The sequence below is a fragment of the Seriola aureovittata genome, chromosome 18 (assembly GCF_021018895.1).
Source record: "Seriola aureovittata isolate HTS-2021-v1 ecotype China chromosome 18, ASM2101889v1, whole genome shotgun sequence".
Lineage (NCBI taxonomy): Eukaryota > Metazoa > Chordata > Actinopteri > Carangiformes > Carangidae > Seriola > Seriola aureovittata.
Genome location: NC_079381.1, coordinates 21,987,612 through 22,008,514, shown reverse-complemented (window position 1 = coordinate 22,008,514; position 20,903 = coordinate 21,987,612). Strand labels below are relative to the sequence as shown.

The 20,903-nt window shown below is 40.3% G+C and overlaps 1 protein-coding gene and 1 long non-coding RNA gene across 2 annotated transcripts; one reads left to right on the top strand and one right to left on the bottom strand.

Moving 5' to 3' along the window:
• Positions 1 to 1,668: 1,668 nt before the first annotated feature.
• On the top strand, positions 1,669 to 15,428 carry LOC130186896 (uncharacterized). Its single transcript, XR_008830356.1, has 3 exons — positions 1,669 to 1,802; positions 2,886 to 3,110; positions 15,331 to 15,428. It is a non-coding gene; the product is annotated as an uncharacterized LOC130186896 (long non-coding RNA).
• Positions 8,058 to 20,318, bottom strand: lin54 (lin-54 DREAM MuvB core complex component). Its single transcript, XM_056404225.1, has 14 exons — positions 20,209 to 20,318; positions 17,428 to 18,200; positions 16,283 to 16,394; positions 16,022 to 16,152; positions 15,407 to 15,562; positions 14,557 to 14,758; positions 14,358 to 14,431; positions 14,073 to 14,270; positions 13,893 to 13,984; positions 13,333 to 13,404; positions 12,774 to 12,876; positions 12,549 to 12,686; positions 12,245 to 12,447; positions 8,058 to 10,937 (listed from the first exon to the last, which is right to left on the bottom strand). The coding sequence occupies exons 2-14, from the start codon at positions 18,169 to 18,171 to the stop codon at positions 10,736 to 10,738; spliced, it is 2,427 nt and encodes an 808-aa protein (XP_056260200.1). The 5' UTR covers positions 18,172 to 18,200; positions 20,209 to 20,318; the 3' UTR covers positions 8,058 to 10,735.
• Positions 20,319 to 20,903: the final 585 nt, after the last annotated feature.

The window sequence follows — 20,903 nt, the reverse complement described above, 5'->3', positions numbered from 1 at the left end:
AAGTCCGAGGCTATAGGATTACAAAATAAGAATCCAATTAAAAAATCTATTCGTTTTTGGAACCAATCCTATTGGACAAAATCCTACATGAATGAAATCCGATATATAATCGTATAGCATATGTCCTATAATACTATAGGATACATTTTTTTTATATAATCCTCTAGGTTATATCCTATATCATTTTATATAAGATAAAATCCTATAGGATTGGGATACATGCCTGTACGGATTATAACAACCAAAAGGACTATCATATGATTAACCCTATAATCATCATCATCTTATCTAATTATAAAAGCCCGAAATTTAAAAATTTGAAATCATCTAGAAATAGTATTTGTTTCTTTCTTTCTCAAATCCATTACAACAAATTCAAAATCCTTTATAGTACATGCTTTTATAATTATATTGTCTTTACTCTCTAAAAACTTTGATTGAATGACACTGAGGTCGCTCTAAGTCTTCTGCTCATCTTGTCTTCATCTGCACACTTCTGGGCAATCAACTTCTTCTTTCCACCTTTTCCCAGGTCAGATTAGGCAGTCGTGTATGCTGCACATTAAGAAGGAAGTTGGCAATTAAATAATCAGCCATTAGTTGGTTTGTGCAGTTGGGGGTTTAAAAGCATAATTCATAGGAAATAAAACAAAAAGTATATATAATGTAAATTCATTTTGCTAAGGAGCTCTCTTCAACCAAGGAACTGAAGGTTAATGGTTAACATTATTCACTTCTTGATACTTCAAAATGAAGTATACATATATATAATAATAATGATGGCGAAATAAATGTAATGTTTAGTTTCCAGGGAGGACATAAACATGAATAAAGAGATGGTTAGGTCCAAAGTCTTGAAGGGTTCTTACAAAAGTTGAATTAAGGGACCTCTCACAGCAATTCCTTAATTTTCCTTAAAATGACATATATTTTCATGCATCCTTTAAATGTGTTGAAGTGTGTCAATTTGCCAAGAAGTTGTGTTACAATTGGCCTCCCTCATTGTTTACAGATTCCTAGATCCTGATTCATCCTGCCCCCTTCCTAAGACCAGTCAGTGGCATCATTCTGTTTGTCCAAATCAATGTCCTGATGAACAGATGTCCACAAGCTATAATCATTAAGAAACTGATGAAAGAATGGACATTGTGGATATAGACCCACGTGCTGATTAATTTATCTGTGAGGACGCTCAAGACCACTGTGATCATGACATTGACCCTGCATGTTTTATAGGATTTAAAAGTCTTTTTTCCCAGGGTCAGATGTAACCCTTGCACTGTTTGTAGTACTTCTCCTGTCATATTCTGTAAGACACAACATGAATAGAAATAATAAATAAAGAATTTTAGTGAAGTAAGATTGAAAAATATACATTTCCAATAGGAGTGTGAAGGTCAAATAGAAAAAAAAAACAACTTTCCAATAGGATTGTGAAAATTCTTATAGAGCCAAAGATATTTCCTATTAAGATCCTATTGGACTTGTAGAACTCTATAGAAAAAAATCCAAGGACTTTTTTGACTAGGGTCAGTGGATCCAATGAAAAATTTAAAAAAAAATACAATCTTAAATTATTTAATTTTTTATATTTTTTGTATTATGTTTTTCATTGTTATCATTAGATTTTTTTTCTTCATGTCTGTGTTTTTTCTGTTACAGGTATTTTTTACGCTGTCACTATTGTTTTAGTGACACTGGTTTTCACTTTGAACTTTCTGTCACCTTTTGGCTGCAACTCCAGAACTGCAGCTACATATTCTCTCCACCGTCTTCTTCACATAGAACCGGACCGGGTGAAGGTTAGTCTTTAACGGACTTCATGCTCTTCTGGCAAAGGTCCACTGGAACAAGTGCTGACGTTAGCGAATATAAGTCAAAAGTCAGTTTGCAAACCTGTTCTTCAAAACCTGCCCATCTCCTCCTGCACTGTTTGTTTTGGGCCGATTCCGCTGCTCATGTTACTGCACTGAATTCTGCTGTGGTAGGGGTTGATGCTGCAGAGTATTTAGCGTTAGCACGTAGATGAAACCGTGTGCAGCAGCAATAACAGTGGCCTCAAAACACAATCAATCACACGGCGGAAGACTCCGCGACCGTTAAACACATGTTAGCAAACTGCCGTGTATTAGCTAACGTTAGCTAAACCGATCAATCACACGGCGGAAGACTCCGCGACCGTTAAACACAGGTTAGCAAACTGACTTGTTTTACCTAACATATTAGCTAACGTTAGCTAACGTTGCGCTTGGTCCAGCAGACCTCAACGACCAACGACTGCCCATCACCCCGGGCCCGGCCAACACGATGACAGAAAGTTGAAACTGAAAAAAGTGACAGCTAAAGACATCACAGGGCGGGAGACTCAGCGACCATTAACCACATGTTAGCAAACTGCCGTGTATTAGCTAACGTTAGCTAAACCGATCAATCACACGGCGGAAGACTCCGCGACCGTTAAACACAGGTTAGCAAACTGACTCGGTTTAGCTAACGTATTAGCTAACGTTAGCTAACGTTGCACTTGGTCCAGCAGACCTCAACGACCGTTATGACTGCCCCCCCCCAGTTGAAACTGAAAAATAAGTGACAGTATAACAAATAACTGTCACTGAAAAAAGCCAGATATGATGGAAAAATAGATTGTCATTTAAAAACATCATAATACAAAAAATATAAAAACTATATAAGTGAGATTATATTTTTTTTCTTTGATGCTGTGTCTTATTTTCCAGTGGAACTTTTTGCAGGGCCAATATTCATGTCAGTGTCAATACAACTTTTTCCACTGCAATTATTTCCTTTTTCAGTTCCGGGTTTGTTTTCAATGCAAAATTTTATTTTCAATGTCAAAATGTTACAGTCACTGTTCTTTTCCCATACAGCCAGAGCCGGAGGCATAATAGCTGTGTCCCAATTCAAGGGCCCTATCCTTGGGAGGACGTGGTCTACGAAGGCGTGGCCCTTCGCAACCGACATAGACCGCAAAGGCCGAACCGAAATGAGACTGGTCTGGTCTACGGGGGACTTACGCTTTGTGTCACCAGCTGTGCCCGCCGTTACATTTGTATTGTAGCGTGTGGCGCCTTTCGCCTGGCATCCTTGACAGCGTAAGTTTTTTTCACAAAAACTTGAAGTTTTAGGGCCCTTGGTTTTGTACTGTTGTACCTTAAGCTGTTGAACTGAGCTGAAAGACAATACTTACATTTTAAAATTGCTCTCTGTTGATGTTGTTTGCTTTCATTAACAACATGAATGAATCTTGGGATATGTTGAGCCACAAAGGATCCACCCGTTGGATTCTTCCTTGGCCAAGAAAAGAAGGCTAAATTTGTCTGCCTTTGAAGGAGCCTCTGAAATGGGACCAGTTAGTCACGCCACTGTGACGCAAATGGTTCTTCATTTGCAGCCTCCGAATTGGGACACAGCTATTGTTTTTGGTGGATGGACAACCCATAAACAAAGAAAACATTTTACAGTGTTGTCTTATTGTACTGAAAGTACTTGGCTATGTGGAGGAAACTGGGTACTGCATTTATTTTGGGCAACAACAATGTTGACATTGTTGATGATTAAAATATGAGACTTGGTATTATCTGCTAACAGCCTGTCTTCATAATGCAATAAGTGATATTAATGCTATCGATATTAAAGATAGCTTATACAGAAACGACCCTCTTGAGGTCTTACTGTGTATGTGGGATATACTACTTACTATAACAATTCCAACAAGTATCAATATACACTCCCCTCCAAAAGTATTGGAACAGTGAGGCCAAGTCCTTTATTTTTGCTGTAGACTGAAAACATTTGGGTTTGAAACCAAAAGATGAATATGAGACAAGAGATCAACATTTCAGCTTTTATTTCCAGGTATTTACATCTGGATTTGATACACAACTTAGAAGATAGCGCCTTTTATTTTGAACACACCCCTTTTTCATGTGAGCAAAAGCATTGGAACATGTGACTGACAGGTGTGCATTGTTGCCCAGGTGTGTCGTATTACATTGATTATTCAAACAATAAATAGCACTGAATGTATACGCTCAGTTTCAGATTTGGATTTTATAGTTTTTATATATAGCATTTATAGTTAGAGGTGTAACTAACATGAAAACCAGAGAGCTGTCTATGGGTGAAAAAAAAGCAATTGTGAAGCTGAGAGAAGATGGAAAATCAATTAAAACCATTGCACAAACATTGGCCATGGCCAGTACAACCATTTTGAATGTCCTGAAGAAGAAAGAAACCACTGGTATACTAAGTAACAGACGTTGAATGGGTAGACCGAGGAAAACAGCAGCAGTTGACGACAGAAACATTGTGAGAGCTGTAAAGAAAGACCCTAAAACAACTGTTATATTGTATTCTGGGACAAAGTTTTATGGACTGATGAAGTAAAGATTAACCTTTACCAAAGTGATGGAAAGGCTAAAGTTTGGAGAAAGAAATAATCTGCTCATGATCCCAAACATACAAGCTCGTCTGTGAAACACGGTGGAGGTAATGTCATGGCTTGGGCTTGCATGGCTTCTTCTGGAACGGGCTCATTAATCTTCATTGATGATGTAACACATGATGGCAGCAGCAAAATGAACTCAGAAGTCTACAGAAACTTTTTGTCTGCCAATTTAAAGAAAGATGCAACCAAACTGATTGGGAAATCATTCATCATGCAGCAAGATACTGACCCAAAACACACAACAAGGGAGTTCATCAGGGGGCAAGACGTGGAAGGTTTTAGACTGGCCAAGTCAATCTCCAGACGTAAACCCTATAGAGCATTTTACCTGCTAAAGAAGAGACTGAAGGGAGTAACCCCCCAAAATAAACAACAACTGAAAGAGGCTGCAGTGAAAGCCTGGAAAAGCATCACAAAAGAAGAATGCAAAAGTTTGGTGATGTCAACGGGTCACAGGCTTGATGCAGTTATTGCAAGCAAAGGATTTGCAAATAAAGATTAAGTCTTATACACTTTAATCTATTTTAAGTCTATCTGTTCTAATACTTTTGCTCACCTAAAAATTTGGTGTTCCGTTACAAATAATGCTATCTTCTAAGTTGTGTATCAGATCCAGATGTAAATACCTGGAATTAAAAGCTGAAATGTTCATCTCTTGTCTCATATTCATCTTTTGATGTCAAACCCAAATGTTTTCAGTCTACAGCAAAAATAAAGGAATTGGCCTCACTGTTCCAATACTTTTGGAGGGGAGTGTAGTTACCGACCAACCCTCTTTACTCTGCTTCAATTTTACGCCATATTACCCAATATTTTACAGTGATTCCCAGTAATTATACTATGACAACTTGGCATTATTCTGCCTTTACTTGACCATTATTTCTTGGAAATTTCTTCACATTACCACATAAGGGGTTAACCTTTTTTAAATATTTTATGTTGGTGAATAATTTTGTATATTTTGACGGGGCAATTTAGAGGTTAAATTTAGAGTCCAAGATGGTAACACCCTGCTCCGATGGCCTCCGAGGATATGAGGCAGGACTTAATTCAAGTTTAATTAATTTAGATAGTTTTCCTTGAAATGTAATAAAACAGCAGTAAAAAGGAACAGCATGTCAACTTAATATTAATCAACAACATGTGTATCTCATTCATCTTATCCACTCTACAAATTGAGTGTATTTTCTTTCTCTTAATCATACCAACGAGTATATAAACAATCTGTTACTCCATTGTTTTATTCTATTCCTTTTATTGGGGGGGTAACCTGGATGTGAGGCAGGAAAGGATGTGGGAGAAACCGGAGAACCCGGAGAAAAACCCAAAGGGGGGGGGGGGGGGGGGGTAACCTGCATGTGAGGCAGGAAAGGATGTGGGAGAAACCGGAGAACCCGGAGAAAAACCCAAAGGGGGGGGGGGGACAGACAGGAGAGAAAAGAAGCAAGAGAGGGGACAGGTGACAAGAGAGAGGAGAAAGGAAATAGGAGATAGGAGACAGATGGTAGGAGACAGCAGGGGAGGACACGGGAGTATCATCTATATGACACTAGTTCTACCCGCTGAAGATGTTGGAGAGGCCTTTTCTCATAGAAGAGAAGAATCTAGAGATGGCGTTACGCTGAGTTGGTCGCGTTATTCCTTTCCTGAAGGAGAACGCGATGTATTTGTTAAGTTCTAGTTTGTGTAACTTCATGGAAACCAGCACCATCTCTGCACAGCTCCATTTCTTACACAGATCCTTGAAAATGATCTTGTCGAGGTGTTGAATAGTTTCTGTGGTGATCTGGAAATCGGTGCCTTCGACCTGGGCCCATGTTTCTTCAAACAGATGTTGAATGATGGCCTCTGAGTCTTCAGTCATCATCACTTTTGCCTTTTTAAAAGTGCGTGCGACAAGTTTCTCCACCAGAACCCTGATGGACATCTTGTTTCTTTCCGCCTGTGCTCTTGTGTCCTGCACAGATTCAGCCTGTGTCTCCTCACTAGCTGAGGCAGACACTGCAGCAGTTGGTGCTGTCTCTTCCAGGAGCTGTGAAGGTGTCAGTAACTCAGTGCCCATTAAAGCTCGTGTCACCCTGCGACTATGGCTGGTAGCCTGAGTGCTCATCCACCAGTTCATCAGTGCAAAGAAAGACATCACTCTGTTCTGAATGTCATCAAACATGTTGGCGTGTGACTGAGGAACATGCACTGTGCTGGAGGTTCTCGTCTGTCTACGTGGTGCTGGAATATTCTCTGGCGTCGTGTCTGTAATGTGAGTGTACAGCAGTTCGGTGAGTGCTTGTGTGAATTTCCCAACTTTAGGTGGTGAAAGTTTTTTGACTCCCCGAAACACAACAACCTCTTTTCCAGTCGTGTCATTTTCAGTGTCTTTTGTCATAAGCAGAGAGTCAACACTATCCATGAGGGACTGGAGTGACTGGACTGACTCTCTGCTTTTAGCTTTGGAGTGATGGTGGAATTTCGCCCTTATTTGTGCCGCTATCTGATGAATGGATGCGTGTACAAACGTCCTTGCAAAAAAGTTCTTGATCTTCATCCTCAAGTCTTTGAAAGACACTCTGTGTCTCTTTTGGGGTTTGGTGCTTGGACGTCTTGTCTCTGATTCTGTGCTTAACAGAGCAATTTCATCTGCAACAATCTGAATCTCCAGAGAAGATGCAGATTGCAGCAGATCATTGTCAGAGTCTGACATTTCTTCTAGAAGAGGTGCTAATATTGCACGCACTTCTTTGCTGATTATTTCCTGGACAGACTCTATCTTCTCTTCCAGGCTTTCTTCCTTCTCTATGGAGGTGGTCGGTTCTTCTTCTGTTCGTCTTTGTGTCATTGGGATGAAAATCTTGGCGGCAAATCCCTTTAACATTTCGCAGGCACGATCCACCATCATGTTAAGTCTTTTAGGGGGAATGAGGCGATTTTGTGGAGCCTTCAAAGACCCGCTACAGAGGACAGAGCTGATACTCTCTGCGACCTCTTCTACAAACAAGTCAGTCAGTTTTTCTGAGCTGACACACTGGACATGGTCTTTAACGTTGAGAGCCTCAACAAAACTGTGAGCGAGTGCATCACCCAGACTGGACTGAACACACTCCTGAGACACGAATGCATGTGACTCCTTAACAGCCTTCAACACAACTGATGAAATAATGTTTATCAGTTCCATCAGCAGCTCTGCCAACAGAACTTTGGTGGTGAGATCAGGGGTACCAGAATTTAATAATGCCCACTGTTCTGTTGTCAACTTTGTGAAAAAGTATTCAACCAGCGGGCGAAGAGTATCTACTTCAATCTCTGGTATCTCCATTGGCTGTGGTAACTCACTGTTATCCATGATAATTGTTGGTGTTTTCAAAAATCCTTAATTTAACTGTTGGTGTTTTCAAAACTTCTTGATTTAGCTGTTGGTCTTTCACAAAATCCTTGATTGAGTATTCTCGTACAGGTCTGTCAGTTTAACACTAGCTGTAATGAAGACTGAATGTGTACCTTTGATATATCTATATATATATATAGATAGATATATCAAAGGTACACGTCATTCACACATCAAAGGCATTCCATGTGACGTCTCACATCAAAGGAATGGACTACATGTTAAGCCCCGCCCCCTAAAGCGTGTGCCTTAGCAACCGTTGCTAAGGCGCCTTAGCAACCGTTGCGTGCTTTCATCGAGCTCTCGTTTTCATCGGGGTGAACTGAAAATATAGTCAGTGTTAAATTCAGCGTAAAACAAAAAGGGAACGTTCCCCCGGAAGTTTACAGGACGTTTATGACGTCCGCCACTGGTCCCCACCACAACGCTTCCTGAGGGACCGGGACGGCATTGACGTTCTCGTTTGAACGCTTCGCGAGGATCATATAATACGGAGCACGGGAGGGGACAAAAAAAATTAAGTTTGCGAAAAAAAAAGAAAGTTGTATTCGTAGTTGTAAAATCATTTGCCTCTTGGGACATGTTTTTACAGATGAAAAAAAAAATAGAAAAGTGATCCTGGCAAAAACAAAACAAAACAAAAAAAATCACGTGCCTCTCAAGGCTTGTTTTCATAGATTAAAAAAACAAACATTCACTTGTTTCTCAGGGCGTCTGTACTTTGCAGCTCTAAACTCTTTTTAGTCTGCTTTGCTTGTTGCATTTTGTTAAATGTTGCATGCTACAGAAAAATACTCAACACATAAAACTAGGTTTTTAGGGGCTTTAAGCTTTTTTTCTATACCACTAAATATTCATGACTACATAAGCAGAAGTTAAAGTTTGAAATAAAACCAGACTTGTCAATAATATAAGTTTAACACTCGAAAATGAGGAGTATGGGTGTGGTTTGATTAGATTTGATTGGTGCAAAAAAAACTTGACATCAATTGAGTCATCACACAATTGCAACTGTCGTGTCAATTAACCCAAACCTAGCATTACTAGCACTCTGTCCTGGGCTGCCCCCTAGACTCCATTGAGGAAGTAGGTGACAGGAGGATGTTAGCTAAGCTGACATCCATCATGAACAATAACTCTCACCCTCTGCATGACACTGTAGGGTCTCTGAGTAGCTTCTTCAGCAGCAGACTTTTACATCCTCGCTGTAAGAAGGAGAGGTTCCGCAGGTCCTTTATTCCAGCAGCTGTCAGACTCCACAACTCCTGCTCTTCCTGACCATGTGCAAACTTGCACTTTTTCATGTACATATCGTGTGTATTGTGTATATTGTATTTATTAGTGTATATTTGGTATATTTTTGTTGTATATTTCCATAGATGTTTTATTCTATAGATGTTTATTTTCTGCTGTGGTAAATGAATTTCCCAGTTGTGGGATAAATAAAGTTAATCTAATCTAATCTAATCTAATTAGCATTAATCACAGTAAGAGGCTGACTGCAAAAATAGGTTTTCAAGAGTCCCAATAATGGTCAGCTTAGACTAGAAAAGAGCTGGTTTGTAAGATGTGTTTTACCAGCACATCTGAAGTCATCTGAATGAGTGACAAACAAACTGTTTTTAAATGTTATTAGTTACTCCTGTGCTTTTGCCACTCTGAACTGTGTTCATCTGCTCATCAGAACAGCCTTGGACGGATCAGGTGACTGTAATTTGCTCTTTGTTCTTGCTCGAACAAATTTCAGGAACAACAATGAACAAATCTCAATTATTTTTTCAGTTAATGGTGTTTTTAATGTACAGTAAGCATGTGACTAATAAAACAGAAAACAGCACCAGAAGAAATGTGTATCTCTGCCAATCTAGCCAACTACTCTGAGCCGTGTGTGTGTGTGTGTGTGTGTGTGTGTGTGTGTGTGTGTGTGTGTGTATACGTACTTCTATCTTTATGAGGACTAGTTTGATTTTTAGACTTTAGGAAGTCTGGATATTTTGGACGGTCCACATTTTCTGACACACCTTCAAAGGGTTAGGGTAAGGCATTTAGTTGTGATGGTTCAAGTTAAGGTTAGGGGCTAGGGAATGCATTATGTCAATGAGTGTCCTCACAAAGATAGAAGTACAAGAGTGTGCGTGTGTTTGTGTCTGTTTGAGCATAATGCATAATGTGTGTGCTTTCATCTTACAACTGCATTTAGGATAAAACCTAAAAGATTGCCTCTACTCATTTTCATTGAAAGAATTTAGCCTAGCCATGGTTAATGATCAATAGTTTGCAGCACTAGAAGCCACACAATATTAGCGCTCACAATTATTACAAATACTTGTCAAAATAAATATCAAAAGATACATGTTCTGTTTGTCTACTGTAAGCACAAATGTACTGATTACATAAAAATTACAGGCGTTGTTTTCCAAAAACCTCAAAATGGGGAAAGAGAGAAAGAAAAACTGATTAAAAATGGAAGAACAAAAGTCCGGAGAACAGATTTGATAGAGAATTGTAGGGAAAATAAAGTGTAAAGACGTTTAAATTCATGTTCAGCGCTACCTTGCTCAGGCAGTTCTGTTTATCAGAGCCAGGTGAATGTGAGTTTTGAAGGCAGATCCTTCAGAGGCAGTTTGCTCTGTCCATTTGTCCTTCAGTTAGCAGGTGAACAGCCCAAACACCTGTTCCATGTTTATTATTCCAGCTGGCCTCAGCCTGGCCCAGGCAGGGGGATCTGTCTACTATCAGGCCATTGTTCTACCTTCTGGTGAGGGAGACAACCTGTTTCCCTGCAGGAGAGAAACCCCAGGGGTCCGACACAGAGTGCTGAGTAATCCATGCCTCTCGGCCCCGACAACCGAGGGCCGGTAAGAGAGTGGAGGACCTCACGAGTGCTCGGCCTAGCAGTTGATGGATGCACAGTCTGCTTTGGCTTTCCCCGCCGAACTGATTATCCTCATGAGGCAGTGTCCAAACTCCTCCAGGATCATCCTTTCTGCTTCGGCCTGAGGCTGATGAGTCTGTTCTGCCTTTTTGGCCTGTTCCAGCAGACACTCGCACGTTGCTTCCAGCACCTCCTTTGTTACAAACGTGTACGGCAGCCTGCGGGGAAACGAAAACAAGGCCTTAGAGAGAAAATACACCATCCTTCATGTCATCAGCCGTTATGATCTGTTAGCAGAGGTGTTTATGCCAGTTGTCACCAGAGTAGGGCTGCCCCTAAACAATGATGGTTATAAATCATCAGACGAGAATCTCCCAAGTTGACTGCACTTTTTTTTCCTTCCTTTTTTAGCTGTGGCGTCGTACACAGTGATGCAGGCTGTAAACTTTTGCAAACAAAGTCTTATACGACTAAATGTCTAATATCTTCACGTCAGATGATGAACAAAGAATCTGAATACTTAAATCGATCCCAGGGGGAAATTAGGTTAGTTTACCATTGCTCCCTCAGCAAAGAAAAGAGAAAAGGAAGTAGATTACAAAGCTAAAGCTAAGAAAAAGTAACTGGAGGAAGAAAGGCTTAAAAAAAGTGAGTTTTGTAGGTTCAACATGAGACTGATGTAGGCTGTTACAGGAGTGTAGTGTGGGGTGGACTAGACTGTACTGTAACCGGGTGGAGGCTGTGGAAAATATATTTCCCATAATTGTAGGTAAGGGGTATTAAAAAATAAATAAATAAAATGACGATAATAATGTTGACTATTTATAAAACAAAAAATATCAATAAAAAAGCACAAGACAGATTAAAATCAACCCACATCCTTTCATGACAAATCCTGACTCAGGTGCAGCTTTACACCTGGGGGACTTTAAGTGATCATTCTTAAAAGTTTTCATGAATTCAAACTGTTTATGATCAGCCTCATTCTTACTTCTTTTTCTTCCTAAACCACTTCTCTCCTTCCGCGTCATCAGTTAAACTTCACTGACGGGATTACATACTCTGACACCCCACACACACACACACAAGCTAATTGCTTATTTCCCATTGAAAACAAATCCTTGTGTTGGGCTGGTCTCCTCTCTCTCTCTCTCTCTCTCTGGGCCACACAAAGGTAAAGTTAGCTCACTTTACTACAGCTCAGTTTAACAGCAATAATCAAGCAACACAGACCCAAAACAAAGGGGCTTGTCTCCGCCTGGTCTGAATACTTATTCCTTAATGTTTGTGGCCTAGACTGTATGCTGTTTTTCAATTAGCATAACTCTTCTTTTTGATTCATACGCTGATATCATTCAATACAATCAACCAGTCACAGCGAGTCTAATAAAAATCAGAGAGCTGCAAGTTGTTAGTGTGTTTCTGACATAAGAGGTAAGACACCTCAACCTCCATCTGTTATCATAATATTATTAATGTTATTTTTCCTCCTGTAACTCGTTGTAGAGGAGAAGTGTTACTGTACCTCCCGCCTCCACTTGAAATAACAGGTGTCGTCCGCATGAGCAGGTCTGAGATCTGTGAGGACAGCTTGGTCTTGGCTGCCGTCTGCTGCTGTACTCTCACTTCTGCTGCGTCGGCCAAGTGCATCAGCGTCTTCCTCTCCGGGCTCTCCTCAAAGTTCTTGCAGCCGATGCATTTACAAATGGACGAGCACATGATCTTCGCCTTCAGGTTAAAAACGGGGGAAATATACGGATGTAAACAACAGTCTACTTAATCAATACGAGGTGAGAAAGGCAAAACAATGCAGTAAGGGGAAAACCCACCTCGTAGCACTCGCAGTAGTTCTTCAGGCAGCCTGATCGTTTGCAGTTGCAGCCTTTGCTGTGCCGACGATCCGACTCTCCCTCTTTACCTTTACCGATCTTAGGTTTGAAGGCCTCTGGATTCCGGTCCAGACACGTCTGTGAAAACACGTTTTCCCCTTAATTCACGCATCTGACATGAAGAAACTCCAATCAAACAGCTCGCACACTGTACGTCCTCCTTACCTTGATAGCTTTGAGACGTTCTGTTTCATGCTCCAGGTTATTGAAGCAGTTATTGCAGTTACAATTATTGCAGAACTCTCCATTTGCAAAGCAGTCACAGTATCTAAAGGAAGAAGAACAGAGCTCTACTTCATAAAACTGAGTTAGAAGCCTATATCGTACTACCCATCATCTGTAAAGATTATTCCTGAAAGTATTAGGAATAATAGCTGCAACTGATGATCATTTGCATTAGTGATTCATGTATTAATGACTTTTTTGGATTAAAATTAATCGTTTGGCTCATAAGAGGTCAGAAGAAAGTAAACATGCACATCAAAATTTTCCTAAACCCAAGTTGGGATAATCAGATACTCAAATTGCTTGTCCAGAGTCATTCAGGTAAATATCATAAAACACTAGAAAAAAACAGAACACCACGCTAGTCAATTTAGGCATTTATGAGTAAGATATTAATCTAATAATCTTCTTTCAGCTTTAATTAGAAACACTGAGTTACACATACATTAAGAAAAAAAACGAAACAGATTGGATTAGTCTCGATGAGCGTCATACTTACAGCTTGAGACACTGTGACTTGGTGCAGTTGCACGGTTTCCTTGGTCTTGAGGTTGTTTCTGCTGTCGACAGGCTGTGAACCCATGAGAAATATAGTTTCAATTAATCAATTAGTAGAATGAAGAAATGACCTCAGTCTTAATCTTAAAATTCTTGAAATTATTTACTTTGTGGTTAAAGAGTTTTTTGGTGTCAGCTTGATAGATTTGTTGAGTTTTGTTTCACCAGTTTAATTGTAGTTGTGGGATTTTTTTCAATATAATTTTTTGAGCAGACATTAAGTGTTTATTTATTTACACCTTACAACACACAGTAAAAGAAATAAAATACACACATACAACTATAGCAAGTTTGAAAAGTTGTGTTTTGATGTGGGATTTGAAGAAGGGAGGGATGATATACAACAACAGTTCCCAGCATTGTTGCACTAATTGCCATTTTAGCTCACAAGATTGGTTTCTTCTCCACCTTGTGTAGTCTGATAAAAACAGTTTTAAATAGAAGGTGAATTATTTAGTGTGTCCACACAACAAATCAGAACATTAATGTCCCATGTCTTACCCATTAAGTGGCAGTCTGGCCTGAGTCTGGATACCAGCGGGCGCAGGGAAACCAGAGCTGCTGGCCAGGGTCACAAAAGGTGACTGCTGGAGCTACAGCAGGGCAGAGAACACAACAGAGAAGCTGCAGCACATGTACAGTATATGTTCAGAGTAGTGTCTGTAAAAGAACATCACTCACCTGTGTTACATATTGTGCTGGCACGACTGCGTAGCCCACGTTCCCGCCTCCGGGAGCTGGTGCCAGGACGGTGCCTGGGGGGAGGTTGGTGAAGTTGGGCTGGATCTGGGGTAGCGGAGTTGCAGGCATGATCAGGCGTTGCTGGGTCTGAGTGGTGGTTACTACTTGTGCTGCTGATGTTAAGGGCTTAGGTGCCACCTACAGGGAATACAATCCATGAATGAAGCTTCTCACAGAAAGCTCTGAATAAACATAAAACAGCAAGAACAGAAAATCTAAAGGTACCTGTTTCATGGTCTGTGCTGGGACGATGGGGACCGACATCCTCACTGCTCCTGCACTGACCACCATAGGTTTAGCTGTGGGATGTTAATCATCATAAGTTGCCAAAGAGGAGCTTCTACATGTGCCTTTGCTAAACAACATTAGTTGCCACCTTGGTTTGTTAGCAGAAAAACTATGAAAATGCCTGTTCATAAGTCACCTGTCTGTATGGAGCTGGTGCTGGGACCACTGGGCTGTCCTGTGCTGCTCGCCGTGGTTGCTGTGACGAGGCGGACGTAGTGAAACCGGCTTCCTGGCACCTGAATCTGCTGTACATTCGGCTGAGTGGCCAGTGGGATGATGGTCTTGAACTGGGAGCCACCGACTCCTCCCACAGCAACAGACTGCACTGGTTTAATATTCTGAAGATGTTCACATAAAAAAAATCAAAACAAAACAGAGACTTATTTAAACTTTTTACCTCTAATTGTTCTGATATTGGCAAAAAGCTTGGTCCAGAACTCACTTTACTATGTGTCACTTAAGAGTGAATTTTTATAATGTTTTTGTTACTAAACGACTAAAAAGAAGATGGTGATACATTTTCTGTCGATCGATTAATTGCTTCAGCACTTGTTGATTGACAGACAATTAATCTGCAACTATGTTCATTCTCTGGTTCAAGATTCTTGGCTGTCAGATTATCGGAATATCACTAATCAGATGAAACAAGCAATTTACAGTTTCAAAAAATTGTGGACGTTGTCACCATTTTATACATCAACTGACTGATTGATTATTTGAGAAAAAATCATTTTTTAAATCAATGTTTTATGTATAGGGACAATTATATAGCATGCATCAGCCCAAGATAATTTGAAACCTTTGTCCTTATATGAATCATCAGATGAAATGTCAAATAATCAATGAAAATTATTCCTTTTTTTTGCCTCCCTACGTCTAAATTCAACACACCGTGTGCTCTCTTTTCTAGATTAGATGTGACTGTGTCTCTAGCACGGCAGCAGCAAGAGAAACTGTCGACTCGTGCTGACAATAAACAGTCCTACCTGTGCTGCGGTTTGGTTGGTGGCCACCTTGACGGGAGATGCAGACGTGGACTGCTGGACTGTGAGGATCTGCTGGCCGAGTGCTACATTGACGGGCAGAGCTACTGACTTCTGAGAGGTGTTGGAGGTCGGGGAAGCCACAGACACCACAGTTACCTGGTAGAGACAAGAGGAGCGCAATATGATGAGTCTAACTATTCGCCACATCAAACACCATCAAACACCAAGTAGATAACTCATTAATAATTAATATTCTCACAAAATATTAATGCTTTGCTCATATCAACCAACAACCTGCTTTTATGTGGGTGCTATGATGCATGAATGCACGGGTTTCTTGATTTACGAAACACAGGTGAATATAATAACATTAATGACTGCTGTATGGGCTTACAGGCACTTTTACATGCAGTAGTTGTTAGGTTATTAATCACACCTGTGCTTTTCCTGCTGTGATAAGTGAAAGTGGTGTAATCATCTTAAACTTGAGCTCTTGAAAACCGCAGTGGTGATAGTTTTAGGCACCTGCAGCTGGTTAATATTCAATTAAAGTCCATCAATGACACAGAAACAAAACTTTAATTGAGAAATTGTCAAATGGTGTGAAACATTTACCTTGCTGGGACTCTTAAGAGGTGAAATGGCAATCTTTTTCCCAGGGATGCTCTGTATAGTAGTGTTGTGGGGTTCAGACAGCGTAATGGTCCTCGGGGGCATCACTGGGGAATTCTGTGTTAGGACTCGTCCTGTGGAAAAACAGAACACAGGAGAAAAGCTGACATGTCTGTACCTAATTCTTGGTATAAAAACAAAAAACTAAGCAGTTGTGATAACTGACTACAGCAACAAAAAGTCCAATTATTCAAATATTCTTACCAGCAATAACAGGAGGAACTGATGTCTGAGGACTCAGGCCTTTGCTGTTGACAGTTTTTGTGATGATGAACTTGATTGGTGCAGCTGAGGATGCTGGTGTTTTCTTAGTAATCTGTGGAGAGAGTGAGAAAAATAAAAGCTCACATTAGTCACATATTCACCTCTTAATGCCAGTATCTGAAATGTATGTTTTATTTTTTTCTTTCTATTAAAAAATTGCCTTTAACTTCAAGTGAAATCTTGATGAAAGTTAAATTACTGCCACTGACTTTTTCTTGTTTGTTTGTTTCAATAACCTCAGATCTGGATATTTGGGAGTTTAAATACCCAATTATGAATTATCAAATGATCTTTTTTTTTTTAACAAAAACATGTAACATGAATCAATCTTGATATGACTCTCTTAGATTTGCTTTGTTTGTTTTATTATTATCATTATTATTATTATGACCAAGATATCTGCTGAGTGGGATATTTTACAGTGTAATAACAAACGTATAAGAACTCTCTGATAGACAAACTCTGTAATGGTGACACTGTTTCTAACAGAGTTGCAATGATCAGGCAATTAATCAATCAGTCAATTGCCAATAAATAATCAGCAACTATTTTGATTTCAGTGTCCGTCTTTTACCAAGTTCCCTGACTGTTTCTAGTACATAGGTGTGACAAAATAAGCAAGGTAAGGCAAAAGTAAAACTAGACAAATAGTTGTATCTGATCTAGTTTAGATTACTGTAAGAAAGAACTACACTGACTCATCTTTTGTTCCCGCCTTCTATTCCAAATAGTAAACTGTAATTTTGAGATAAGAATCAGATGCAAACAAACTCTTGTTTTTTTTTTACTTTAAAAGCAGGGAAGCTAATTTAGCACGGCTATATGTGCCCTGCACTGTCAGCACATGTCGGTCATATGTTTAACAAACAGCTGTTCTCACTTCTCACTCCTCTGACACTCATCCATGAATGGAAAACACTGAAATCCAGACTAACAATGTCTTATTTTTATCATGGCTAAAATTAGCAATCATAATTTTGTTTAACACTCATATGTAGCAAGTGATAAAACAGCTACAGTATGAATTTGCCATATAATAGCAAAATCTATTCATTTAAATATTGCACAATAACACAAAACATTACCTGTACTGCCTTCAGCTGCTGGGCCTGTAATGTGGTCACCTGGTTGCTAGCACTGCCCACCACAGGCTTCAGCTCCGACCTCCCACCAATGGTCACCACTTTAAACTGTGGTGCTTGAGCCTTGGTGTCTCCTGAGGCCTGTGAAATGCCAGGCTTGCTGCCTGTGTGGGGTAACTGAAGCACTATAGGTTGCCCCGATTTTCCAATGGCTGTAACCAAGAGTTTTTGTCCTTCCTGCTTGATGACCTGGGGAGGGGTGCCTGCAGACTTTGCTGCTTCTGTGGCTTGAGATGAGGCCACCTTGTTGAGAATGATCTGGTGGTTTGCGGGAGAGATGGTGAACGGAGCCGTGAGTTTCTGTAGCCCACTTGTAGAGACAGTCCCAGTCACACTATCTGTAGTTTTGGTAGTGGCTGTGGAAGTAGCCAGGGCTGGTTTTAGGGTAAGAAGGGGTGAGGATGAACTGGAAATGGAGACAGGAATCTGACTGATGCTGAGGGTAGAGTCTGGGGCCACGGAGGTGGTTAGAACCTGAGTGGGTTCTGTTGCAGCAGCATCTGAACACAGGCTCAAATTTTCTGAAGCCACAGGTGTATCCGTTTCCATCGGGACCGATGTGTCGTCACTGGGCTCTGACTCGACCGTCGCAGCGTCAGGTTGGGAGTGAGGGACGTCCTCTATGGCCTCAGTATCCATGATCTCATCAGGAAGGAGACTGTTGAGCTCTGGTGACACCACATCCATGCTTGCAAAGTCTCAGCTCTCTGTTAACCCTGTAAGAGCAACACAATTATTTGTCAGTCATTGTAAAATGTACAATTTCTTGTCATTTATCAGCTGACGTTTACACACATAACACATACACACATACATCTGCAATCAGCTAATGTGGGCAGGTATATCAGTCAGGCTTTGTGCTGATATGTATAATTTAATTAATTCTTCTGATAGTGTCGCAAAAGCTGAACCTTACAGGTACAATAAAAATAAGCTCCATGGCAGAACAGTTGTATTGGATTGCATTTGACTGCACAGGTGTAACAAATAAAGTAGCCAAACAGTGAATATCAGAAAATATATTGATCAGTTCACACACTTGATACATTTATAGCAATGAACCATATTTACTTTTTTTTTTTTTTTTAAGTATTGTTCGTTTAAGATGTATTGCTCTATATGATTAATAAATACATGTACATGGACATTAATGCAGTCTGCAAAAGGCTTTGCAAAATAAAAATAAACAAACATGGCAGGTCATTAAAGATAACGAATTAGCGGTATTCACAGCAATTATGCCCGGTTTGACACCTGTAAATTAGTTTTCAGTAATCACGTCAGATTTATCAATACAGTGGGGGTGCACGAGTCACGTCTGAGTTCCAGTTATTTTGACAGAAGCTGACAGCTGATGCTGGGTAATCTAGGCCGCACCGATCATCTCAGGCGTATCTTTGTCCTGCTGCTCTCCAGTCAACATTAATCCACCGAAACGCACATATGAACCCTACCCACCACACACACGCGCGCACACACACACACGCGCGCGCGCGCACACACATACACATACATACAAACACAAACACACAGCTAACTGCTCACATTGTTGTCACGTCCCTAGATTAAAGCAACCACCAGACACTGTGCTGGGCTGCACTCATTCATGTAAAAACACCCCCACTGCCGACCCCGCTTGGGGTAAAGAGTGAGGAAAACGCGACAAGCTGTTTGCTGTCTGCGTTACTATTTCAGGCCGGGGTTGGATTTCGAAAGATCCGCCATTTTTACCTCGTCATCAGCTCTGTTAGCTCCACGGCTAACACTGAGCTATAAAGGATGAGGTACTGCAGTTTACTGTTATTTACATTAAGCCACGACACTTACCCGGAAAACAGAGCAGTTACATGAGAGCTGACGGTAATAACTGCTGGAAACAGTTAGCTAGTAGCAAGTAAGAAAACTCTGACAACCTAAACAATGCTAGCTTCCAATAATTCCTCCCTGTCACTTAAGATAACCACCCTGCTTATAACATTTAATACACACTTATTACAACTGCACCTTTAGATTCACCTAGCGGCACGTATAACCTGTGTAATGGGGCGTTATGGTTCAAGTAAGCGTGGCCTAACCTGTTATAAATGACACCTTTTCGTTAGTAAACGTCGTGTAAGTCTAGTGTTTGATCCAGGTAAAATGCGAGACCCGTTTCTAAACCAGAGACCCGTCAGATATAATAACAAATTGTACTGAGTAACATGGAAATAGCTAACAGCGAAGGTAACTGATGACTTGTGCTGTTAAAATTTTTGACAGCACGCACAAATCACAGACGCAGAACAGTTATCGTGCTGAAGTCCCATCAAAACAACTGTCAATGTTCAGCTAACTTAGCTTTTACTTTTCATTTGCACTGAGCGGACTGTTGACCGTCTGTTATTCAGTAGTTATCTGTTAGTACACACCAAACTTTGTCTCAGCTCACAGACACTGAAGGCGATCAGTTACAGGGAATATCCTAGCCCCCGTACTCTTCATTGGTGTCTACCCTTAGCTTCACCATCATCATTATCATCATCATCATCATGATCATGAGCCATGATCAAGTCAAGCAGCCCAGCGGGCAGGACAACTGTACTAGCAAACTTGCTGAGCTTGCTAACCCGAGCTAGCTAGCTACAACATTATACCTCAACATTTAAACACATTCTAAAGTGTGTGGCTTTCTGCTGAATGCAGTGTGGTGGGCTCCAGAGAGGGACAGCAGATAGTCGAGCTTACCAGAGATTTTTACGCTGGGCGACGTTTCCAGATAAAACGAGGAAAGGAAAAGGCGATTGTTCAAAATACCGCGCCGAGCGCCATTCCTCCCTGACATTTCACAGGCCGGCCACGCCCTCTAAGCACTACGTAACTACTACGTAATATTTAAAGGCGCAGGACAGCTTTGTCCCACAGACTGTACATGAAATATGGATTAAAAATGTTTATGATTCTGTTTTTTTTTTTTACACCATAGTAGTTTTATAAACTGAGTGGGTTTTTATTCATCACATTGTGTTTCACATCTATTATACATCATATTAATCTGTTCTAGGGGTCCAAGCCATGGACTATAGTTAATATTTGGCCATATTTATTTTTGTTTATCCATCTGTATGACTATTTTGAAGGCTATAACTTGACCTGTCTTGCATTATTATGTTGACAGGTGTCCTTATTATTTTCTCTTTTTATTAGTTGTCCTTTCCAGCAATATAACTTAACTGTATTTTCTGTTTTCTATCATGATTCTCTCAAAGTTAATCAAAACGAAAAGAGTATGCACACATTAATTATTATAACTACACTTTTTTTTTTTTTTTAATCTCAAATTGCCTTTATTTACATTTTAATACCTGTTTAATATCTGGAATCATCGACATTATAAAAATTTCGCAAAAACCATCCACTCACTCAGGAGGTTAATACGGCCA

Excerpts from the sequence above, each read along its gene's own strand:
- lin54 (XM_056404225.1), bottom strand. The coding sequence starts at position 18,171 with ATGGATGTGGTGTCACCAGAGCTCAACAGTCTCCTTCCTGATGAGATC. Across the intron at positions 16,395-17,427 it reads AGCAGCTGAAGGCAGTACAG|ATTACTAAGAAAACACCAGC; the intron begins GTAATGTTTTGT and ends CTCTCTCCACAG. Across the intron at positions 16,153-16,282 it reads AGTTCCTCCTGTTATTGCTG|GACGAGTCCTAACACAGAAT; the intron begins GTAAGAATATTT and ends GTTTTTCCACAG.